At 42.4% G+C, this 26,394-nt stretch overlaps 1 protein-coding gene across 2 annotated transcripts in view; it reads right to left on the bottom strand.

The window, feature by feature from the left end:
• ZDHHC20 (zDHHC palmitoyltransferase 20) overlaps positions 1-26,394 on the bottom strand; it is an 85,610-nt gene that overhangs the window by 25,337 nt on the left and 33,879 nt on the right. For both annotated transcript variants that reach the window (XM_032777446.2, XM_032777445.2), the window contains exons 2-5: positions 21,171-21,197; positions 12,950-13,044; positions 2,797-2,917; positions 1,146-1,215 (exon numbers count right to left, since the gene is read on the bottom strand). In XM_032777446.2, coding sequence (XP_032633337.1) covers positions 1,146-1,215; positions 2,797-2,917; positions 12,950-13,044; positions 21,171-21,197 — 313 coding nt within the window. The remainder of the gene's footprint in view (positions 1-1,145; positions 1,216-2,796; positions 2,918-12,949; positions 13,045-21,170; positions 21,198-26,394) is intronic.

Raw genomic sequence — 26,394 nt, 5'->3', positions numbered from 1 at the left:
GATGGATCTAGACTGTTCTCAGTGGTAGCAGATGACAGAAGGAATAATGGTGTCAAGTTGCAGTGGGGGAGGTTTAGGTTGGATATTAGGAAAAACTTTTTCACTATGAGGATGGCGAAGCACTGGAATGGGTTACCTAGGGAGGTGTCGGAATTAGAGGGTTTTAAAGGTCAGGCTTGACAAAGTTGTGGCTGGTATGATTTAGCTGGGAATTGGTCCTGCTTTGAGTAGGGTGTTGGACTAGATGACCTCCTGATGGCCCTCCCAACCCTGATATTCTATGATTCTATGATTCAGCATTAGCATCTGAGGAGGAAAAAAAAAAATCACATTAGAATTGATTTTAATAACCAGCATGCCTTACAGCTGCTGTGGATAGTATGGGATATATGGTAACCTGGCACTCAACTTAATCAATCTGATCAAAATGCCAGATAGAAACATAACTTTGGGATAGAGAGGAGGAAAATGGAAAAATATATAAATCGACAGTTCCAATGGTCTATAGTCCATTTTCTTCCAACTTTAGTATAGCATGGCCAAAGGGTAGTAATTCCAGACAGACACATGCATTCATCAGATTTCTTAATTAAAAACAGATTGACCCAAGCTCAGTCACTGAAATCTATTAACAATTTATTTCCCAGTCTTAAGTGGCCCATAAGAACAGATTTTGCAGGTGGAGCAGAATACCTCAGAAGTTATGAAGACCTGTAATGCTACTGTAGCTCTCCTGAAACAAAGTTGTTACTACCACAGCATGCTTGTGCCTGACAGCAAGGGAAGCAAGCTAGGTTCCATGCACAGACATTTCTGTTGGCATATGTATCCCAGTCCAGACCCACTTCACTTTCCAGTACTGATCCTTCAGACTGAACACATTTTACAAAGCTAGAAGCAAATTTAGGACAAATCCTGTCCCATTCTCCATGATGCAGAGGGCCCCATATGCAGTAGAACTGTTGCATTTCCAGCAGAGGGAAAGGCAGAGATATGCATGTCTTACATGAAGCCCAGACTCTGTGGGCTGGGAGAGAGACAGAGATAGTAGATCTACCATTATTCAGTTCCAGTGGCAAGCAATAAAAATAAGGCACAAGTATTCAAGATAAGAATGTAAACAATAGATCATCACAGCTACTTACAGGTCACATGCAGAACAGTGGTGACAGCGGTCAGGCTTGATTAGTTGACATCTATCACAATATCTGATTGCTATGTTCAAATTTTAAAAGTCAATCTGTTAAACATGTCTTTGTAAAATTAAATTACATACACACAGAAGCTCCCTATGTTCAAGAGAATGTCTCAAGGACATCTCCCCTCCCACTTCCATTCTGAATCGCATAAGATTGCTGTGGCAACTACAACTGCTTACAGAAAAATGTAACACAAAAGTATTTAGTGTAGCAGTATCTGTTTCTATTGTAATAAATGCTTTTTCAACTCTTCCTCTTCATTTAACCTGTTCCTCAGTCTTCCCTCCCCTGATCCTCCAGCACATGCTTCTCTGCCACTTGGTTTCCTTCTCCTCTGGATATGCTACCAGACACCGGGTCCTCTTCTTCCCATGTGCCTCTTGACATACTCCTCAAGCCTTAGTCCTTTCCTAGTCCTTGAGGGGGGCTCATATTTCTCTCCTATTCTGCTGACATGGCATCTAGCAGATGCGCTTAGGCTGGCTACTGCTCCTTCTCAGCAGTTGCTTTTAACAGCCTCCAGACTCTTCTTAATAAAAAGATGGCACACCTGTAGAGGCAGCTATAAAGAAGGAGAAAAGCCACCACCACTAGGCAGCTCTGTGCTGACAACCAGCAAGTGCCCCACAGACCACCAATGGCCCAGGAACCATAGTTTGGGAATCACTTAAATGCAAAATGAATTTATTCAAGATAAACATTAACAAATCTCATGACTTAATAGCAAGTGATAAGAGAGAGAAGGTGAGTGAAATGTATCTTTTACTGGACCAACTTCTATTGGTAAGAGACACAACAGAAGTTGATACAATGGAAGATATTACCTCACTCACCTTCGTCTCTCTAATATCCTGGGACTGATATGGCTACAACCACACTGCCTATTAAATGGTATAACATTTGTAACTTCTAGTAAAAAAAGACCATAGGTCTTGGGAGTAATCAATAACACCACTAGTTTTAGAGTAGTAATGCAGTTATAGAAATCTAGCTATATTGTATTTAGGCATCAGAGAAAGCCATTTAACAGTCTCTCATGATATTTTCAGGGAAATTGCAATAGTATTACTTAAAAATAGTGAAGGTAAAGACAGACATAGCTGAAGCATCATAAACCTAGTGATTAAACAGCTCTCTCCTGAGAGTTATAGCTGATATTGGAAGAAGAATCTACTGGCATTTTAGCTTCCATAGCCTCAATTCTGACACTGTAGTGGAAGTAAATTCAAGCCTTACATGTTCATACTTGGAGGACCAAAGCAATAATTGGGATTAAATAGAAATGAATATAAAAAACTCAGCCTTCCAACTCTGTTCTTTCAGTCTATGTAAGATTATTATAAGCAGAGCACAAGATAAATATTTTCATGCTGAATTTGTTTTGCAAAACAGGATCTTTTGTGAGAAAACTGTTCTATTTACTGGCTGCTTGTAGAGATCCACAGACAAAAACGAACTCTGGCATCTCATGGGGAAATATGAAGTCATGGCCTTTTGCAGAAATTATTTATCAGATGGTTCACACAGCAACATCAAAATAAATCTCATGAATTGGACTAGGAGCTTTCGGACAACTGGACTTGTCTGTATGCCTCACCCCTTGATGCTGTTGTGGTATAGATAGGCAAGTCTTTAGCAGCTCTTCTCAAAATGTCCTGCTGGGATTCTGGTCTCTCTTCTCTTTCATATTGTTCTTTATCAGATTTTGATAAGCAGAACTGCAAGAGGGGACAGAAGAATAGTTTTTAACTGCATGGCCAATCAAGGTTTACGTTAAGAGAGAATGGTTTGAATTCTTTACCCCTAAAGAAGTAGCAATATCTGCCTATCATCTTACAAGAGGAAAAAAAGTAGTAAATGATAGGAGGTACAGCAAGAATTTCCCCCCACACATTCTGAAATTACATGATTGATCCTTTGTAACTAAACTTTAAAATGCTAAATTTAAAAGGAACTGTCTTTGTCCTAGTTCCTGCCACTAGATTTCCCTTTGCCATACAAGATTACAAGATGAAGACTTGTACTCAGTGACGTTCTATGAAGGTGGAAACTTCCCTTGAAACCATGGGTCTAAACCCTGTCCCAGAGGTGCTTGGGAATCCCATGAGTTCAGAGGGCTCTGTAATAACAGAGGGGGAGGGATAGCTCAGTGGTCTGAGCATTGGCCTGCTAAACCCAGGGTTGTAAGTTCAATCCTTGAGGGGGCCATTTAGGGATCTAGGGCAAAAATCTGTCTGGGGATTGGTCCTGCTTTGAGCAGGGCATTGGACTAGATGACCTCCTGAGGTCCCTTCTAACCCTGGTATTCTATAATCTAACCATTCTTGCCAGAGGGAGAAGAGTCAGGCTCTATGGCTGCCACTCTCTGTCTCTGGTGGGCCTGCAGACAGAGCAGGAACAGGGAAAGCTTTCTTGAAGTGGATAATAAGTAACTTTTCACAGTCACACCTCACCAGCTGAAGGAATACAACTGGTAACTTTAATAAGACCATCAGCAATGATCTCAAGCTATATTGGCAGAGCTAGTAATGTCAGTGAAGCCACAAAGGTAGTTCTTCGAGGGAGAGTTACCAATTTATATAAGACATGAGAAGAACCATACTTAAGGCTCACCAGTTAGAAGCTTTGCCAGAATATCCTGGAGAGCTCGTACATTCCTGTGACACCCAGGGATTAGTACTCACTAAAATTATAAGCTTCATCCCCCCGCACATCCATGAGGCCCAAGGCAGTTACAAGCTTCTCTGGCAGAGACCTTGGCACTGAACTTATTGCTTCCCTAAGGAGCTCTAGGTTCTGAAAGGGGTGAAATCTTTTAAACTCTGAGCTCCCAGCAGGAATCCCTAAAGGTGCCCTTTCCTTTCTATATGCACTACTCAGTGTCTCCACGCCCACTCCAGTGAGGAAAAGATGCAAACAGGATTAAGGGTGTATCATTTTAGCCATGTTGTACTTCTTGATTAGTTCATGTGGGTTTTCCTTGGGCTCTGTAACATCCCCTTCTTTTGGAATTCACCAGAGTCTAAGTGGTTGGGGAGGGAGTAATAATAGGGACGAGTGAAGAAATGGTACCTCTCCTACTACAGGAAGAGTAGGAGAGACTGCTGTTGCCTCCCCATGTTACTTCCTAAATCCAGAAGGCTGAAGATTCAACCCACTTCCCTCAGTAGTCAGGCAAGATTCCACTGCTGTATGCAGTATTGCCAGCTCCAATTTTTTTAAAAGTCATAACACGTCAGTTTCCAAAAATTATGAAATTGGCTTCAAATCATGAATTTAAAAAAGAATAAATATATCCTGTATTCTTTTTATTTGCCTTCAATGTTTTGAGGCATCAGGGTGCACTTGGGTCATGTTTAAAAGTTTTTCACCAAAAGGGCTAGAAACTTCCCTTTTTACAAAATAAAGGCAGATTTTCACATAATTTGCCTACAGGAGACAGGTCTTTAAATAAAATATCAAATATCATGAGAGTTGGCAACACTGTATAAGGAGGAGGAGTACCGCAGTACACATTTGCCGCTGCCTCTCAGGAGGCCTTGTCAAGCGGAGACTGCTGCTAGGAGGAGTCTGCTTCGTGTCTTCAACCCCGGACCACAGAAGTGGGCAATTAACTAAGGGTACGTCTATACTACCCGCCGGATCGGCGGGTAGTGTTCAATGTATCGGGAATTGAGACGCGATAAATCGATCTGCTAATCGACGCCCATACTCCACCTTGGCAGGAGGAGTAAGTGGAGTTGACGGGGGCACCACAGCAGTCGACTCATCGCCGTAAGGACGGCCAGGTAAGTCGAACTAAGATACTTCGACTTCAGCTATGCGAATAGTGTAGCTGAAGATGTGTATCTTAGTTCGAACCACCCGCTAGTGTAGCCCAGGCCTAAGAGAGTAAAAGTAGCTTTAAAACACTAATTAACAGACAGAGCTAAACAAGCCATCCAACTAATGCATATACAAAACCCTAAATCTCTAAAATCGTGTGGTTTAAATTTTTTTTTTCTAAAAGTTGTCCTGTAACCATAACAAATTGGCTAACAAATGTGCAATTTCCCAAAAAAGTTATGTTTACATAATTATGTCTATTGAATATTAATGGGATCACAAGTCTATCCACTCTTAGGGCAATAGATGCAAATATTCAAAGGGATGAAAGTTACAGATCAACAAAACATCAACAATTGTGACAAACTTCCAGCAGCTCTTAATGTAAACAGTAACAAAGAGCCCCTTTGTTTCCTCCTTCTCTTTCTGGGATCTCACATAATGTTGATTGTTCTTCTTTATTATGAAATGTGCAGGGATTACATCTGCACAATAAGAGGTGTGAAATCTTTTTTAATACATTAGTAAGATCACAGGATGCCACTCATTTTACAAGAATGGATACTTAAAATAACAAGATTACATGAAAATGTATACATCTATGTTTTAAAACAATTGGAAAAAATTAAGTGAGAACAGTTTAGAGACAATACTATATTCTTCCCTGGTGCCTGAATGGAGATGAGAGAGACTGTGGGAGAAGAGCGTTCAAAGGAGGAACATGGCTTTTGGATAAGTACATATGTAGAAATTTTCCAATTCAGACCTGATTTTATCCACACTTAAAATGGCTGAACTCTTTTTAACTCTCTGCTACTCACTGAAAGTTGAAGCCTTGCTGCAGCTTTTATTACAGTTAGTTATAAATAGATGTTGGCAGACAGAAGTAACCAGGCAAGCACCAAAATAATTATAAAAAATACACTGATGCTTAAGTTAAGTTCATATGCCTCTACAAATCTTGGAGGCAACTAATTGGAGCAACTAATTGGTTGAGATAACTGTTTGATCTGCCAAGTGTTTTGTCATTATCATACAGAACAGGCTCCAATTAAACCAGTCATATGATTTGAAGGCCAGCCTCCGCAGTGAATTTACAACTTAAAATATTCATTACTACTTCCTTTGCTCAGCTAACCAGCAGAACTCTCTCTTCAGCTTCCTCTCCTACTCTACTGTAAACTTCTGTGACATTTTATAGATACATATTATAGAACTACAGTGTCTGCTTTTCCACTGCAAGTATGTTTTCACCTGTACAAATTTGCTTTGGGCTAAATGCTGGCTTTGAGAGAGTCATCCCTGCCAAAAATAGAATAAAAAAAATTCTGTTTAGCCATTTTTAAAGTTACAGAAAATAGAGGGACAACTTTAAATCACAGTTTTGATATTAAGCCTATAGAGCAATTGACTTATGGGAAAAAAATAAAAGCCATCATGTTATAGGTTAATTCACCTAATACATTCCTTGGAGAGATGATTATATTACAATTACCTCTGTCAATAAAGCTAGCACTTTTTAATGTCAGTGTTTAGAGATTTCTTTCTGTAATGGTTTAACAGTGCTCACTACGCCTTGAGCTTCTAAACAGACTTATCACTGAGCATTACAGTCTTCTTAAAGTTACAAATATTTATTGTAACCTATCCTTATCCAAAGAAACATCACAGAGAGTTCAAATAAGGGTGTGTAATGAAAATACATACAGATTGAGTCACTGAGCTTGTTGTGTCTTAACTTATATTTAGTTTTGGCAGATTTTTTTTTTTAAATAATTTTGACAGATAATATTGATGTTTATTTTTAAGCATTTTTCAATTTTTATTGATGTAAATTTTTACAGTTGCACAAAAATATTGGTTTTAAGCATTTTTTTTTAATCAATTTAAATTTTCACAGTTGTGGGAATTTAGGGGCGGCATCAGACAGTAATTAACGATACACTAATAGAGAGGTTGGGAGCTTGGTGGGTGGCCTACTGGTTAATGCATCTAACATACAATCCCTTGTCTCTTTGTTGGGGGAGTGGATACCGGTGCCTGGTTCCTGACCCCAGGTCAAGAGTGTTGGGGCCTTCCCCCTCCGTCTGGGCCTTTTATTTTAAGTGGGCCATAGTAAGGGGACCTGGCCTCTCCCTCTCTAGCAGGTCCCAGCCCAGAGCCCTTTGGGAAGTAACATTGGCAGGTTCTTCCCTGTAGAGAGCCCAAGTCTGCTGCCCTGGACTAGTGCTCCTTCACTTTGGGGCATGGCCCCGCTAGTTCAAACAGTAAATAGCTTCACAAAGTCCAAATGAGCCGGGCCTTGCAAAACCTGCTTGTTCTCCAAGAGGGTGGTGGTTGGAGAAGGCACTACCAGGGGCCTGACCTGCTCTGTGGGCCCCTCTCAAGGATCCACCTTCTGTCTGGCTTTCCGGATTTTTCTGTCCTGCAACCCATCACCCCTTTGCCTGGGCTTCTGAGCTCCTTTTAACTCACTCCTCCACATTGCACATGCTCAATAGGCCTATAGGGATGGGGTTGCCTGGGCCTAGTATAGCCTTTTAACCCCTTCGGGCCCAGTGTGAGGTTTGTATACCCCATCGTACTGGCATTGGGATTCAAAAAGTTAAAGCTTTATAACCAAATTGTCAATGTCGCGTGTCAAAATACACAAAGTAAATATCATTCAATCAACCTCACGTTCTCAAGTAGCATTTTTCTTCCTTTTCCTATCTGTCAATTTTGATTAATCGATAGAAATATTTTTAGTCAGATTGTGTGTGTATGGTGAAATCAATGTTTACCAACATTTACCCATAAAAATGAATCCTTCCAAGCCTACTTGGATAGTGCTTGGGGTGTGCTACAGACTGCCGGGATCTGATTTGGATATGGATAGAGACCTCTTTAATGTCTTTAATGAAGTAAACACTCAGGGGAAATGTGTGATCATGGGAGACTTCAACTTCCCAGATATAGACTGGAGGACAAGTGCTTGCAAGAATAAGGCCTCTTTAACCCCCTTTTACTGTCCGCAAGCCCGTCTTGCTTCATAAGGTGTGAGGTAACCAGTCAGCTTTACCCCACTTTTGGCCTACCCTCTTTTCTTCCCTTCGTTTTCTTTCACATTATTTCTTACTGTGAGACCCTCAGAGGTCCAGACACTGATTTAATTCACGTGCAGTTCTTGGCTCTGTGAAATAGGTCCCCAATGTTCACGGAGCGCCTACTAGGTTCGCCATTGTCACTCTTTTACATTGGGCAGGCCCTTATGCTAGCCTTCACACTTCCTCACTACATTAAAAGACCCTTCACAAATTCCCTACGAATGGTATCTCGAATCGGTGGCCTTTCTTAACTAAGGTAGGGTCATATTCCCTGAAACTCAAATTCCCCAAGCAGGGTTTTGGGAAAGCCATTTCAACCCCACTCAGTCGGCCCCCTTAACGCTTTTTTACTCAGTCTTTCAGTGCCCCCTTTTCCTCAATCATACCGCGTCACTCACTCTGAGTCTCTGGTCTTGTCCCGATCTCCGCAGATGCTTGCGCCTTACCCCGACAACATCCCCGCCCCTATTACAAACTGGCTTTTTTCCTCCTTTCTTGGGAATGCAGGCCTTCCGACAGTTTCTGCAGCTTCGACTTAAGTATTCCGAGCCTCCTTGTCCTTGCGGCTTTCCTATGGAAACTTTCTTAAATCCTCTTATAAGTAACACTTTGCACTCCCTCACCATCCCATGCCAATTTGCCCTCCAAAGGGGATGGCTCGGACCCTTCCTCCACCAAAACTTATAATATCCTTAACTCTTTAAAAAACTTAGCCTCGTTTAACCTCCTGAGTTTTCCGGAGCCCCAAGAATCAAGATAAGCATACTCACATCCACCTGCCAGATCACTTGGCCAATGTGGTATGTATTTAAAATAAATAAATTTAATAACGGCATGGCTATAACCAATAATTTAGGATCTAATTTGATGACCTGCAGGGGGATTTCCAGATCACTATTCTTATGCAACTCAACTAAAATTTATCCAATAGCACAACCAAGGTTAAGGCCTTCCTATCACTCACCATGACTCCTACTTTACATTTTTCCTTTACCCCTATTCACTTATCGGTCCAAAATTGTGGGTAACTATATCACTCTGGAAGCTCTATGTGAAACACTTTTAAGTCAGATTGTGGGCATATAGTTAATGAAACCAAAAAGTTTACTCCAAAACAATTTTACCGGTCTATCATAAAACACGAACTCCTTCCAGCCTACTTATATTCCTGGGTGTTCTAAATCAGTCGGTATGCACTGGTCCCGGACTGATTTGGAATATGGGGATAGAGGGACTCTTAATCCTAATGAAGTAAAACCACCCAGGGAAATGTGTGATCATGGGAGACTTACTTCCCATGTATAGACTGGATGGACAATGCTTTAACCACACTACATACTTTGGTGAAGGAATGCTATACTTGTCAGAATAACAGGGTCAGTTTTTTTTTTTCTTTTTTTTTCTGGAGTATAAGCGGGAGAGCGATTCTTCTCACCATAGTTAAAGTACCTGACAGGGGAAGCCTTAAGGCTGCCCAATTTTAGATGGTTTAGGGAGCAGTGGAGGATACCTCGTAAAAGAAATGTGGTAGAGACAACCTTGGTTGAGTGACATGGAGCTGATTCAGTTCAAACTAATGAAGGAACAAACAAAAACCGGTAAGATCGGGATTAGGGTTTTTGACTTCTCAAGGCTAGATTTTAAAGAGTAAGGAAATTAGTTAAGGGAAGTGGATTGGACGAAGAACTTGTGGATTTTAAATGCAGAAGGCCTGAATACTTTAAGGTCGAAGCTGCAGAAACTGTCGAGCCTGCATCCCAAAGAAAGGGGAAAACCAATAAGCAGCTGATGAAGCAAAGCAATCTCAAGAGGGATTAGGAAAAGAAAATGCTTCAGGAGTGAAGAAAGCGGATTAAGCAAGGAAGCTACCTTAGAGGTCAACAGAGGATACCAAAAGCCGCAAGAACTGGACCTTGCAAAGGGAATCAAAACAGCCCATAATAAGAAGAAAACAAAGAAAGAGATATGGGCCGCTTCACTGCTGCCCAATATCTAACCATCTTTAATAAGACATGAGGATATAAATGGGGTGGATATTAGCGAAGCAATCTGAGGTAGACAAACTTGAACAGCTAATGGAATCAAATCGACACCCAAGAATATTAACGAACGAAATTGCGAGAGCCCCGTTAGCCGAGAATTTTAATCAATCGGTAAACCAGGTTGACCGTAGAACTGGAAATGCTAACGAGTTCCTATTTTAAAAAGGGAAAAAAGATGAGCCGTGTAACTTAGCTCTTACTTGACATCTGTAGTATGGTAAGTCTCTGTAAAAATTCAAGGAAAAGTAGTAAGAGCATTGAGGTCAATGGTAATTGACAAATGACTATGGATTTACTAAAGGTAGATCGTGCCAAACAAAATATACTTTGAAGGTACGGATTACTTAGAACAAGTGCAATGCGGAGATCTAATTTACCTTCAGTAAGATTACCTAATGGGAACGTTGTAATTGGAAGATGAGATTGAATAAGCTGTCTAAAGGGAGTCGTCCGATAAGTGCCTGCACTGAAGGTCTATGGCCTCAAGCGTTGACATCTATCTTATTGTTGGCAAAAGCGATGGCTAAAAGTCTGGATGACACAGAAGCGGGTAGCTTAATAAGAGAAGGACGAGTACCCTAGGACATCGGACACCTTACGTGATGAACGAGCTGGAGAGTATGACTTTGGCAACAGGTTACATCATGACCACTACTGAAAAATAGGATGATGAAACAGTAATAGTGATAAAGTGCAAGTCATGCACTTTATGCATTAATAATATGAAGTTTTAGAATACTTGGACGCATCAGTTGACAGTCAACAGAGTGAGAGAAGGACTCTTGGATGGTTATAGCAGGATGTCTAGCCTGCAATACCGCGCCCACCAGATTATGGCCGTTAAAAAAGCAAATATGCGGTTGTATAATGACATTACAGAGAGTATTCCAGCAAGGATATATGGAGGTTAGTACGTTATATAGGCGCTGGAGACCCACCTGGAATATTGTTGCATCCGGTGTCCCATGTTTAAGAAGATGAATTCAGACTGAACAGGTTCAGAGACGGGCTAGTAGATGATCCGAAGGATGTGAAAACGCCTTGAGAAAGGAGACCAAGAGCTGCTTGTTTGCCAGCCAAAAGAAGGCTCCGGGGGCGGATATGCATTGCCTACGTATAATTATAATATATCAGGGGTTAACTTAGGATGGGAAGAATTATTTAAGTTTAGTAACTAATTGAGCACCAAGCAATGGTACACACTGCACAGTTAAAATTACACTTGAAAATTAGTACCGAAGGTTTCTAACCATAGGGAGTTAAGTTCTGGAACAGCCTTCCGAGGGAAGTACGTGGGCAAACGACTTATCTGGCTAAGACTAAGCTTGAAATAAATGGAGGGAAGGAATGATGGATAGTTTAATTTGGCAATTGATTCTGGATTATCAGCAGATAAGTCTGCTCAATGGCGTGAGGGATGTTGGATGGGAGATCTGAGTTACTGCAGAGAATGCTTTCCTGGGTGACTGGCTGTGAGTCTTGCCCACATACTCAAGGTTTGCTGATCGCCATATTTGGGGTCGGGAAGGAATTTTCCTCCAGGGCAGATTGGCAGGGCCCTGAGGTTACGCCTTCCTCTGTAGCGGGCATGGGTCACTTGCTGTGATTCTCTGCTACTTTGAGTCCTTCAAACCACAATTTGAGGACTTCAATAATTCAGTCATGGTTAGGGATTTACACAAGCGGATGGGTAGGGTTCTGTGGCCTGCTTTGTGTCAGAGTCAGACAGTAATGATCATATTGGTCCATTCTGACCTACGAGTCTATTAGTCTACTGTATTTTATTTATCTAAATACCAAACTGAAGTTATTGCTTAGCAAAACACTGGCTGTCATAATACTCACAATACTTATACTGGCATATACAGGTGAAAGTCAAACTTGTACCAGTTACAAACAAGCATTCAATCTGAAAAAATTCATTAGGTATAATATTCAAAGTAATTAATTATTACATTCACGATATGGTAGCATGCTATTTATTTCAGTTAATGGGAACAGAGAAGATGAATACATTGACTTTAAAACAAGTATCACTGCTTGTAACCGGGAGTGCTCACCCCTACGGCGCCTCCTACTGGTCGTTTCTCAGGAGATTAGCTCCAGTTCCAGTGTCCAGAGCGCCCTCTGCAGCTGGCCGATCCGCCTTCCAGCTACTGCCCCGTTGTCCCTCCTGGACGCCGTGCCCTTTACATAGGTGCTGCCCCCTGCATTGACCCTTCTCCAGGTCCCCTCCCTAGGGAACCCCCACCCTCTATTCCCACCTTGCCTCAGTGTATGGCTACTGCCAGTCATTGTCTAGCCCCATGCCCTAGGGCAGACTGCAGTATCAGCCACCTCATCACGGACAAGGAGGGTTTGGATTGCTGCCCTGGCCTACCCCTGGGTTGCCTCCTGCAACCCCCAGCACCTCTTGGCCTAAAGCTAGGTTGCAGCCTGGGCTCCAGGCAGGAGCTCCCCAGCTCCTCTGTCTTTCCCCAGCCCTGCTCCACTTAGGCACCCAGTCTCCAGCTCCCCGCAGCCAGGTCCATCTCCCTCTACAGCTAGAGAGAGAGTCTGATTGTGCTCCTGGATTCTCTGCCTTATATAAGGCCCTGTTGCTCAGTTCGGGGCATGGCCCCAGCTGCTGCCACTTCCCCCAATCAGCCCAGCCTAAAAGGCTGCTTTCTCCAGCCCCAACCCTTATCCAGGGCTGTTTTAACCCTTTCAGGGCCGGAGCAGTGGTCCACCCTGCTACACTGCTGAAAACAGTTCAATGGTATAAGTAGTGTTGGCATTTTTCCATCATTAAATTTACCTCATCGGAGGGGGAAGCAGGAGATGTAAAAATCGTCTTCCAATAGGACCACACAAATATGACAAATGACAGATGAAAAACCACAAGGTAGACAACTGCAATAAAAAATAAATATAATAAGACTTCAGTGAATATAGCTGAAAAGATCTAGAATAATAACACAAAAATGCAATGGTTTTGGGTATAGATAAGTTATTTCTCTTCTGCAAGCCAGTAAGATAAATTGCACTTAAACCCACTGGATAATTAGGAATACTAGCACATCTGAGTGCGCTTAGCCCTATAAAGAAATTGTCTAAATCCACTTGATAGCCCACCAGATATGATGAGTGCTACTTCATCCTCAGAAATGATTCATTTAATTGGCTACTAAAATAATGATGATCAAAATCTTGGTCATGAAGCAATTTCCCCACTTACATTCCCACTTTTTTTTTTTTTTATTATTTTTTTTTTAAACAACTGAATGAGCCTCATCATGACACAACTTTAGAAACATACCTTCATTCCCACGTACCCACCCTCAGGAAAATTAAAATAAAGTGTCTGATGTCTGAAATAGCAAAATAAAAAAGCTGGAAGTATACATTTAAATTATCTCGACAGACAGGCCACAGTATATTGCAATTGGTTCGATTACTAAATTCAGTCCATTAACAGTATAATATATCATCAGCAAATGAAGTAAATGATACTAGACACTGAAAATACTCAAATTAATGTAAAATTTGGGTTATGAAATATATGTATCTTATAAAATCTAAGCATTGCACTAAAAATGTTACATGCCAATATTATAACTATATTTTATTACTACTAGGTATTGAAAAGGGGTCGTAAATAATCTTAAAATGTAAATGTACCTGTACTGTAATTCAAACAAGGTAAACATTAATTGCATTTGGATTTTGCTGTAGTTTTTAAATATACTAGGCTCCCACTTTGATTCCATCTTGGAATAGCTATTCTTTATACTTATAATAAAGGGCTAGGGACTAGATAATGGGAATTCTTGATGTAACATCTTAGTTCTGTATGAACATTTGTGATAGAGAGAACTTCTGCGTTTCTGATTATTTTTTGTCTGTATAACTCTTGGTGCCTTCTCTGCCTCCACCTGCCAAATAAAAAGGAATATTCATAACTAAAATGTAGACTCAGCACTGTCACAGCCATTGTGGAAAGTAGGATCTGCTGGCCTTTAACACACAATGGACTCAATTTCTTTTAATGGTGCTGACCTAAGGAAAAGGTGCAGCTAATTTCAAGATACATTATGATATGTTTATGATTAGTTAACAGTGTCTAGGAGACTCATGAGAACTGGATGACCCAAATTCTCCTTAGGGTTGCAAAATAAAGTATTTCTAGGCTCTCTTCTGGACTAAAGGGAAGCATCAGCACTGCAGACAACTCGTGGTTAGGTTCCTGGAAGAGTTGGGTATAATCTCATGTGCAAAAACAGAAGCAGGACCCTTGTGTCAAAAGATGCGAGATTTGTTCTCTGGTGTTAATATACCACAGGGCAATTTCAAAGTCATTTAATGGGAGCTATCATCTCTAGCATTTTGGGAGAAGGGGAAGGAAACCAAGAAGCAATTGGCCACTGATCTGTAATATGAAGCAGACACACATATAGACCACAGCCATTCTTGGTAGGAATTATATCAGAGGTTTATAACTGGATTCATGGCGCTGGAAAGAGAGAAACCACTGGGTGATTTGAAGCCATCACAGGAGATTGAGCAAGTGCTTAAAATGACATGATGACTATAGCACCACAATTTATGGTGCTTGGGTTAATGCTGGTGGCCAGGGCTGAACAAAGTCATGATATCCAAAACTAGTTTGACCAGTTTCTACTTCTCTGTAACATCTTGTGAAGATGATCTATCTAGATCAGCGGTCATCAAACTGGTCGACTGGTCGATCCTAGGAGGATCTCCCAGTTGATCACAATCTCCAGCATCGCAGCAGGGCTGCCACTAACACAAGCTCCTTGCCTACCCCAGCCCCACACTGCTCCCGGAAGCAGCCAGCATGCCCCATGGCCAGAGGTCTCCCTCTATACGCTGCTCCTGCCTGCAAGCACCATCCCCGCAGCTCCCATTGGGCAGGAATGGGGAGCTGTGGTCAATGGGAGCTGTGGGGGTGGTGCTTGCAGAGAGGGGCAGTATGCGGAGTGACATGCTGCCCCCTGCCCCCAGGGGCGCGTTGGCCCCTTCTGGGAGCAGCGTGGGGCCAGGATAGGCAGGGAGCCTGCCTTAGCAGCAGCCATGCTACACCGACTGGGAGCTGCTGGAAGTTAAGTGTTGCTTGGCGGGAGGCTGCACCCCAATCCCTAGCCCTGAGCCCCCTCCCGGAGCCAGCACCCTGAATCCTCTCCTACACCCCGAACCTTATGTCCCAGCCCTGCCCCTCGTTCCAGAGACAGCACCCTGTACCCCTTCCTGCACCCCAAGCCCCTGGCCCAGCCCTGATCCCCCTCCCAGAGCCAGCACTCTATACTCCCTCCTGCACCCCAATACTCTGCTGCAGCCCAGAACCTCCTCCTGCACCCAAATTCCCTCCCAGGGCTTGCACCCCTCACCCCCTCCTGCACCCCAACCCCCTTCTCTAGGCTCAGCCCAGAGCCCCCTCCCACACTGCGAACTCATCCCCAGCCCAAACCCCTACCCGAGCCCAGTGAAACTGAGTGAGGGTCAGGGAGAGCAAGTGATGGAGAGAGAGGGGAATGGAGTGAGGGGGCAGGGCTTTGCAGAAGGGGCAAGTAAACAGCAACTCCCTTGCCTTAGGCTTTGTCTACACTGGCAAATGAATGACAAAACTTTTGTCGTTCAGAGGTGTTAAAAACAAAACGAAAAACCCACAACCCCCCCGAAAGACAAAAGTTTTGTCAAGGAAAAGCGCTGGTGTGAACAGTGCTTTGTCGGCAGGAGCGCTCTCCTGCTGACAAAGCTACTGCTGCTCATTGGGAAGTTTTTTGTCAGCAGGAGAGCTCTCTCCTGCCAACAAGCAGCGGCTACACTGAGCGCCTTTTAATGGTACGGCTGTAGTGGCATAGCCGTGTAGCTAAAAGCTGTGTAGTGTAGACATAGCTTTAGAGGGAGATTAGAATGATTTTAACATTCATGGAATAGAGCTAGTGGGACTCAAGTGACATAGCAGTCAGCAAAAATAACTTCATATTCATATGCAGAGTCCTAAAAACTGCCACCATGTGACATGAATGCTTATTTCTTTATGAAATGTTCCAGGGTACTAGCATCATACAGAACAAAGAAGATGGGGTCTTCTCTAAAAAGCTTCATGTCTAAGTTTAGACATAATAGGAGGTATGATAAAAACAGTAAGATGGGTTGGGGAAGGAGGACAAAGGTAAATTTAAGATTACAGTGGAAATGGCTGGGTAAATCAGTGCAAGGGGGTGAGAAGAGTGGAACAGTCAGAACCAGAAAGAGGAACTGATGGATGCACGAGGGCAGGGCACAAAAACTGTCTTAGCAGTAGGGAGTTAACCAAAACATAGAAGATTACACTTAAAATGCAAGTTCTTTGAGGATCAGAGGCCTCTCTAGCGCGCGCACACACACGCGCCCTAAGTCCTTACTGGGGCTAGGTGCTACTGCAATGCAAATAAGCAACAACAGATGGTAGTACAGACAGTAGTTAGTGGCAATAAGGGCAGAAGTTTGTGGCTGTGCTAGCAATACTTAGCAGAAACAGAAAACTGTCTAGACTTCTTGCAGAAGTGATGAAATCAGGAAGACAGAGAACTCTGCAGGCGACACCAAGTTGAGAGGAGTTACAAGCATTTTGGAGAACAAGATTAGAATTCAAAATGGTCTTTATAAATTGGAGAACATCTAAAACCACCAAGATGAAATTCAATAAAGGCAAGAGCAAAGTAGTACACCTAAAAAGGAAAAATCAAATGCACAAATACAAAATGGAGAATAACTGGCTAGGCAGCAACGAAGGATCGGAGTGAGAGGATATAGTGACTCACAAACTGAACATGAGTCAGCAGTACAGTGCTGTTATATAAAAAGGCAAACATCATTCTGGGCTGTATTAACAGGCGTGTCTTGTGTAAGCCATGGGAGGTAACTGTTCCACTCTATTCGGCACTGGTGAGGTCTCAGCTGGAGTAGTGTGCTCAGTTTTTGGCACCACACTTGAAGAAAGATACAGACAAATTGCAGAGTCTCCAGAAGAGAGCAACAAAAAGCGGTAACAGGTTTAGAAAACCTGATTTATGAGAAAAGGTTGAAAGAATTGGACTTGTTTATTCCAGAGAGGACTTGCGGGGAGCGGGCGCGGAGCCGGGGGAGAGGAAATAGGAACTGATAAGAGTCTTCAAATATGTTAAGGGTTGTTGTAAAGAGGACGGTGGTCAATTGTTCTCCATGTCCACTGAAGGTATGAAAAGAAGTAATGGCCTTAATCTGCAGCAAGGGAGATTTAGGTTAGATATTAGGAAAAATGTTTTAACTACACCTCTACCCCGATATAACGCTGTCCTCGGGAGCCAAAAAAATCTTACCACGCCATAGGTGAAACCATGTTATATCGAACTTGTTTTGATCCGCCGGAGTGCGCAGGCCCGCCCCCCAAGAACACTGCTTTACTACGTTATATCCGAATTCGTGCTATATCGGGTCACATTATATCAGGGTAGAGATGTATAAGGATAGGTAAGCACTGGTACAGGTTACCTAGGGAGGTTATGGAATCCCCATCACTGGGAGGTTTTTAAGGACAGGCTAGACAAGCAGCTGTCAAGGATGGTCTAGGTATATCTACTCCTTTCTCAGTGCAGGAGGCTGAGCTAGATTACCTCGTGAGGTCCTTTCCAGCCCTACAATTTCATATGAATTTCTATGTCACACAGCACTGGAAGCTAATGGTTTCAGCCCTCTTTACAGCTTATTACTCTCAAGGGAAACAGTGGAGCCCTTTGAGTTGTCCCTGCCGAGACGAAGTTCCGCAGCGCAAACTGTACTGCTAGTTGCAGGAGGAAGTCAGGGGATCGGGTTCTGTCCCTTTGGAGGTTGGCCTCTATGCTGAAACAGGCGCCGCCTTCTCTTCCTGCCTCATGTTCTATCATACTGCTGCTGTTGGGAAAAGGGATTTCTGGCATGCAGGTGCCTCCCAGGGGTAAAGATGGAGTGGTGTGGAAGCAGGGCCGGTGCCAAGATTGTTCGCACCCTAGGCAAAAACTTTCCATGCCTTTCCGTCCCTTCCCCGCCGGGGTTGCCCCCTCCCGCTGGCAGGGCTCCCCGCCTCTGCCCCTGAGGGCGCCCCCCCCCGCGCGCAGGCCAGTGCTCCCACCCCCCACCCTGAGGCACCCCCCCTGCCCCAGCTCACCCCTGCTCCGCCTCCACCCCAAGTATGCTGTTGCTGCTTCACTTCTCCCGCCTCCCAGGCTTGTGGAGCCAATCAGCTTAGGCACCGCAAGCCTGGGAGGCAGGAGAAGTGAAGCAGCCACGGCGTGCTCAGGGAGGAGGCAGGGCAGGGGTGAGCTGGGGCAGGAAGTTCCCCTGCGTGCCATCACCCCCGCCCTTACTTGCTGCAGGCAGCCCTCCTTGTGCTCCCCTGCCCCAGCTCCTTCCGCCTAAATACTGGAGGTGACCGGGGAGACCGAAGATCCGGCCGCCATGGTTGCTGCTGAAGAAAATTCAGCTCCCCAAATCCTAGTGCCCTAGGCGACCGCCTAGGTTGCCTAAATGGTTGCACCGGCCCTGTGTGAAAGATACCAGATTCAGCAGCTTCCCTTCTAGACTCCACCCAACCTGCAAAGGCAGTAGCAGCAGGACTCATTGAAGGCAACCCTTCAAAGATCCTTGTGCTGGCTCCAAGTATAAATATGCATTAGCTGGTTTCATATTAAGATCTGTTTATTTTCTTATAAGTACAAACCAGGTGAAGGAAAGGAAAGAATAAAATAACCCCAGCACCAACTAGCATGGAAAGTCAATTCACAGTTCTAACATAATCGGAGATTATAACCATAAAGTCTACCTTTGTTTGAAGTGTTAAGAAAAATCTGTAAATTTAACAGCATTTTAACTGAAGTCAACTAAAGGGATTGGCAGAGCTACTTCTGCTATCTTCACTGAACAAATGTAAGTTGGCAGACTAAGTGGTCTAGTGACACTGAACTGACAAGTGGAAGGGGAATGTATTCAGGGCCCCTACTCAGACTTTGTTCATTAAACAAACAGGTGCTGGCAGTACTGCACAGGGAGTACCTGAGCGCTTAGAAGAAAAGAAGGTCTTGCATCACTCAGTAGTGCTGAGGCTCTTGAGGGATCTATATGAAATCTTCCTCAACTGAAGGAAGGGTTTCACTGATGAGAGGTTCAAGACTGACAGAAAGAACTCTACAGAAAACCCTACAGAATTCTCATTACACCAAATAAAACAAAAATGGGCTCTTGGTTTAAAAATCACAGGAATCTATTGATACCACCTTGGCTGCTAGAGGACTCATTTTTCTTCTGATGCAAAAAAACACAACAAAAACCTGACTACAAGAGCTATAAAATCCAAGTAAAGGAGATTTCCTATTTCATATCAACACCTAAATGTGAATGTTTTCCTGCAAGTCAGACTCGTTTTGTTATTTCTTCAAAAAAAGTAGGAAGATTAAAAACAAGCAAGGTTTCTACTGGTGCTTTTTTTGGGGGGGTGGGGGGTATAACCTGTACAAATATGTTCAACTATAGGAAAAGGAGGGGCTGCTCAGTGAGCTGAGGATCAGGTCTTAAATATCTAGATTTCCTGGGCTATAGGTACAAACTACACTAGATTCTATTCAGCTCTGCATTCTTCAGAATTATTAATTTCCCCCTGGGCTTTTCTATTATGCTAACCACTACAGTATCAGAGTGCTTCATAAAGGTATTTGCACAATGCCCCTGTGAGGTGAGGAGGTATTATCATCCCCATTTTACAGATGGTGAACCAAGGCACAGAAGTATTAGCGCTAAAAAGGATTCATTAATTTTATATGTCCAACTGAAATGCCTAGAACCCTTTTTTTGTTTGTTTGTTTGTTTTTTAACACAGTGCCTGGCATTATACAGCATTTATATGTTCAAAGCACAGCCCCTATTGACCTCAGTAGCAGCTGAGTACGCTCAGCTCCTCTGCATATCAGATTGCAGGGTCTCAAGTTAGGCTCCCAGAAAATGAGGACCACACGATTAGTGACCACCTATGAAAAGTTTGGTTGAAGTGTCTTGTCCGACATCTCATAGGAACTCTGTGGCAGAAGCAGGGATAAAATCTAATTACCCAAGGCAGCATTCAGTTGCTTTAACCATGAGACCATACCCCCCAACCTCATTTACTATACTCACTTTTTAATTTCTGCAACAAATGTGGCAGGAGTCCTATAAACAAGTCTGCTTCCCTACCCAACCCTGACTGAGCCCCAAAGTAGCTTCATTCTGTAAAGTGAATGAGACAGCGGTCTTGCAGAAAAAAATAGCATGTAATCATGTAACCGAAGACTGTACTGTACTGTAATGTAATGTAATGTAATGTAATGTATGCACATAAGGGGGCTGGGCAAGTTTAATTCTGGCATCTCCTAACTTTGCAACCTTAATCATGTTTTCTCAACATAGTTTTTTCTAGTTATTTCAATGTAATACAATACATATACACAACAAATGTGGTTAGAACCATCACTATGATAACTTCAGAATTTCAATAACCATATGACTGATTTTATTCTGCAATGGACGTAGCCATAGCAGATATCAATAGTATGGTTACCACAACAATTAATGCACTTTAAAAACAAGGGGGAAAACCAGAGAGATAAAAGAGACCCACATAACACACATTGAGTGGTATATAGAAAACATGATGTGGGTCTGATTTCCCCTTCCCTTCTCAACCACTTGTTTTGAAAGATCTGCATAACTAAGTCATGCTTCCATTGCTCACAGGTAATATGATCATCACAAGCTTGTGGCACTAAAAGCTGATAGATCCAGCCTCCCTATGTTTTCCCCTCTATGTACCCATCTGCTCACTCTCTCTAGAGAGTTACATAAAATCATACAAAATTGCATTGGGAAGTAGGTGTAAATTATACATCAGAAACACACTGTACATTTATATTAAGGAGACAAGAAGTAGGCAACTTTCCTATTTATAAAACTTTCAATTTATTTATTGAGGATGAGTAATACATGTTTCCTACCTTTTTCTCCAGTTGAGGTAATCGTAACTAGGAAAAAAGAAAGACAGAAAAGGTTAAGTATATCTGTATTGTGTTTTAAAGATCAAAGCATGTTATAAATATTAATGGAGCCTCCATAACTCTGTGAGGTAAACACTCATTAAACTTCTCCTCTAGATCCCCACAGTCTCAAAAGTCAGTGACAGGGCTTCAAACAGCCAGAAGCCCCAGCTCCCTGCTCTAGCCAAATAAGCATGCTGCTCTTCACAAGCATTAATCCATATGTTTAATTAGATCATAATATAACAATTAAACATGTTGCCATGAACACCTACTATACTTTCTGAACTTTCTTAGGTTGTACACACACCCAACAGCTTATTTACTGCCTACAGAGATTTCCGAAAAGCTTAAATGAATAAAACCCTTCAAGTGGCAGATACAGAGGGAAGTTTAAATAACTGCAGAGCCCTTCACAGAAGTCCCTATACAATGTCTGTATTGGTCACATCCAATCTACTTTCAAGAGCTCCACACTTTCAACACCACCATCTTCCTCCCCATCACGCAGGCATGTAATTTACAAGCTATTTTTGACTTCCTCTCCCCTGCCTGACACATTCAGCTCATATCTAAAAGTCTCATCACTTCTTCCTCCTCAATATCTCTAAGATCTCTCCATTTATTTCTATCCCAACAGCTAAATCTCTTGTTCAGGCCCTCATTATATCTTGTCTTAACTAATGCAAGACAAAATATTGCACTGGAAATTTTCCTTGCTTCTGATTTTCATCATGTCACACCCCTCTCTGAATCCCTTCCTTGGCTCTCCACTTGCTACCGCATCAGATTCAAGTTTGTCATCACCATCTCCAAAGCTCTGCATAACTCTGCCCCTCCCTCCCTGAGCAGGTCTCATTTTGCATTGTCTCCTCTCTCCCTACACTGCCAACTTTCCTAATTTCCACTGTCTGTCAGCTTTGCACAGACACAGCCATGCATTTCCCCCTTGCACAGGCAGGGCATTCCTGTGCTCGTTTGCAAGGCCTTCATCCTCTCCACATTAAGTCCCCCTTGAAGACCCACTTCAGTCATGCAGTCTACAGTGAACTTTATTGCCATGTGTAAGTAAAATATATGTATCCCCACTCCTCCTAATCTCTGTCTACTTGTCTGTCTGCCCTTCCATTGTCCTTAGGACCAGGACCACCCTCTTTTTTTGTTGTCTAGATGCCTCCAAATAGTTAGTAATTCTTAGCAGTAATAAGACCTAACCAAAGAAAGAAAAAGCAAAACAGCTAAAATAAAATGTTCTGGCTTCTCTCACAAGGCTCAGATGCTTCCTTTCTGCTCAGCACCCTCTCCATTCCCCTATGCAGTTTTACTGGCAACTTTTTAATTCCTTCCCTCTCAGGGAAGAATCTTTATCTACCATCCAAAATACAGCAAGTTTGGTTTTAAACTGAATTAGGAAGAACTATTGGGTATGATTAAAAATCAAGTTTCTGTTTTAAATGCCTTTTTTTCAGGGCATTTTCCCTCCCCCAAAGAACATGAACCAATAACACAGTAAAATAGTCCCAAAGCAAGTCAATATGTACAAAGACAAGTTACAACTGCTAAGAACAGGCTCACACGCTATAGGACAGTACAGTCAGTATTAACCTCTTGTGAATTAGAATCCGTCTATGCTTACAGTGGTGCAAGCTGCACCACTGTAGTGCTATGTATGATGACAGGAGAGTTTCTCCCACTGGAATAAGTACTCCACCTCTGGAGAGGGGTAGCTATGTTCATAGAGAAGCATTATCTACACCGGGAGTTCAGTCTGTATAGCTGCATTCCTCATGGTTATACCAACACAAGATAGTAGTGTAGACAGGTGCTTCAGGGTTTCAGGTAGGGCTGTCGATTAATCACAGTTAACTCACACGATTAACTCAAAAAATTTATCGCAATTTAAAAAATCAATCACAATTAATTGCCGTTTTAATTGCACTTTTAAACAATAGAATACAAATTGAAATGTATTAAATATTTTGGATGTTTTTCTACATTTTCATATACACTGTATTCTGTGCTGTAATTGAAATCAAAATGTATATTATTTTTTATTACAAATATTTGCACTGTAAAAATGATAAATAAAAGAAATACCATATATACTCGTTCATAAGCCGAATTATTTTAGTAAAAAAGGGAAGCACCAGAGAAGGGAGTCGGCTTATGAACAGGTATAGAGAGGGAGAGGCGGGACACAGTCCCTTACCCCAACAGAGGGAGCAAGGAGAGGCAGCACAGCCAGCAGAGCCAGAAGGGAAGAGGCGGGGCCAGAGTGTGCCTGCTTCTGGCCCTGCTGCTCTCCCCCCAGCCTCCGAAGCAGCCGTGCTGTGCTGCCGGGGCCGGGCCGGCCCGACCCCCCAGAAAAGGCTGCAGCCAGGCAGAGGACATCCTCCACAGATAAGGTGGGAAGGGATGGGATGGGATGGGAGAGTGTGGGGGTCCTGAGCTAGGGGTGGGGTCATGTGGGGTGGGGTCACAGGGATTACTCCCCTGACCCCCAGTTTCTCTCCCCTCCCCCAAATTTCCCCACCAGTTGCTCTCCTGGCCCATCAGGGTAAGCAGCTGGTGAGCCTGGACACTTTGTTTATTTAGGTTTACCTCCGTGCCATGGACACTCGAGGCAAACCAACCATCTCGGCCCACCAGCGGCTTTTCCAGATGGCCCGGGATCCAAAGTTTGGTGACCCCTCAATTATAGGGTCGGCTTATGAAGGGGTCATAAAACTTTTCCATTTTTACTTATCCATCTTGGGAGGGGTTGGCTTACAAACAAATCACCTCATGCAAGTATCCTAGTGCAATTTCTTTGTTGTGAAAGTGCAATTTACAAATGTAGGGTCTGAAGTTTTACATTGTTTTGTTTTTGAGTGCAGTTATGTAACACAAAAAAAATCTACAAGTCTACTCAGTCCTACTTCTTGTTCGGCCAATCGATAAGACAAACAAGTTTGTTTACATTTACAGGAGATAATGCTACCCTCTTTTTATTTACAATGTCACCTGAAAGTGAGAACAGGCATTTGCATGGCATTTTTGTAGCTGGCATTGCAAGGAATTTACATGGCAGATATGCTAAACATTCATATGCCCCTTCATGCTTTGGCCAATGTACCAGAGGAGATGCTTCCATGCTGATGACACTCGTAAAAAATAATGCATTAATTAAATTTGTGACTGAATTCCTTGGGGGAGATTTGTATGTCCCCTGCTCTGTTTTACCCACATTCTGCCATATATTTCATGTTATAGAGTCTCAGATGATGAACCAGCACATGTTGTTTATTTTAAGAACACTTTCACTGCAGATTTGACAAAACGCAAAGAAGGTACCAATATCAGATTTCTAAAGATAGGTATAGCACTAGACCCAAGGTTTAAGAATCTGAAGTGCCTTCCAAAATCTGAAAAGGATAAAGGTGTGGCGCATGCTTTCAGAAGTCTTATAAGAGCAGCACTCTGATGAGGAAAATACAGAATAGGAACCACCAAAAAAGAAAATCAACTTTCTGCTGTGGCATCTGACTCAGATGATGAAAATGAACATGCATTGGTCCACATTGCTTTGGATTGTTATCGAGCAGAACCCATCATCAGCATGGGCGCGTGTCCTCTGGAATGGTGGTTGAAGCGTGAAAGGACATATGAATCTTTGCCACATCTGGCACGCAAATAACTTGCGATGCCGGCTATAACAGTGCCATGCAAACACCTGTTCTCACTTTCAGGTGACAAAAAGTGGGCAACACAATCTCCTGCAAATGTAAACAAACTTGTTTGTCTGAGAGACTGGCTGAACAAGAACTAGAACTAGAGTGGACTTGCAGTCTCTAAAGTTTTACATTGTTCTATTTTTGAATGCAGTTATTTTCTCTACATAATTCTACATTTGTAGGTTCAACTTTCATGATAAAGAGTACAGTACTTGTATTAGCTGAATTGAAAAATACTATTTTTTTTTAACAGAGCAAACATTTGTAATAAAAAATAAATATAAGGTGAGCACTGTACACTTTGTATTCTGTGTTGTAATTGAAATCAATATATTTGAAAATGTTGAAAACATCACAAAATATTTAAATAAATGGTATTCGATTATTGTTTAAAAGTGCGATTAATTTTTTTAAATCACTTGACAGGCCTAGTTTCAAGTTATTTTCTATTTTTTTGTTTGTTTGTTTTTAAAACTCTGGAGATATCTGTAGTTTATTAAAAATTGTTCTAATTTACTGTATTATATTTCTCTTTTCTTGTTCAGATTAAATTGCTTAATTAATAATTTCACATTTTTTCCCCAACATAAAAAAGTGAACATTACAGACAGTGGAAGGTAAACATTAGAAGTAGGCTTTTTTGCACGATTGAGTTCCTAAACAATGAAGTTCAAAATGACAATATGTATTTTCAGACTGAATTTTGCCTCTAGCTACAGCTCTATCCTGGGTGAACATGTTTGCATGAAGTTGGAAAAACATGTATTCTCTGAGACAAGATAAATTCAAAATTCCAGTTGTCTTCTGAAAGGAAAGAAACTAAGCATCCAACTTAGAAATGATGTATATAAAAAGGTTCACATCATAGTTCCAGTCAAAAAGCGCTGTAATATGTGGCCTATACAGGTACTATATCAAGTAAATTCAACTCACTTATATTTTATGAGAATATTCAGAATGATGCTTCAGAAATCATATATTTTCCCTCTTGAACACAATTAGCTTAAGCCTAGGTAACATCATATTACTTTGCACTTCTAGAGACTTCATCCAAGGATCTGGATGCCAGGCCCGCTGACCGGAGGGCAAGGGGGGGACAGAGGATGCAGGGGGCAATTTCCCAGGGGCCCAGGCAATTTAAAAGGGCCCGTGGCCCCCAGGCACTGCTGCCAGGAGCTGCAGGCCCTTTTAAATTGCCTGGACAGACCGCAGGGCCCCACACTTTGGGGAAGCGGGGGGACCGGTGGGCCGGGACCCAGAATTTCTGTTGGCAAGCTTGCTGGATGCACTTTGCAAACACTAAATACACCTCATAACCCTGGAAGCAAGCTAATTATCTCTCCCTTTCCTAGCCAGCTACCTCAGGTCAACATGCATAGCCATCAGACCATGCAGAGCAATTTTAGGGTAACAAAATATTGTAGTCTGAAGTATGTCCTAATAGCGAAATCCTCCTGATTTCTCATACTGTT

Source organism: Chelonoidis abingdonii, chromosome 1, assembly GCF_003597395.2.
Source record: "Chelonoidis abingdonii isolate Lonesome George chromosome 1, CheloAbing_2.0, whole genome shotgun sequence".
NCBI classification, from domain to species: domain Eukaryota; kingdom Metazoa; phylum Chordata; order Testudines; family Testudinidae; genus Chelonoidis; species Chelonoidis abingdonii.
The sequence above is the reverse complement of the archived record's forward strand: the minus strand, read 5'-3'. Positions and strand labels throughout refer to the sequence as shown.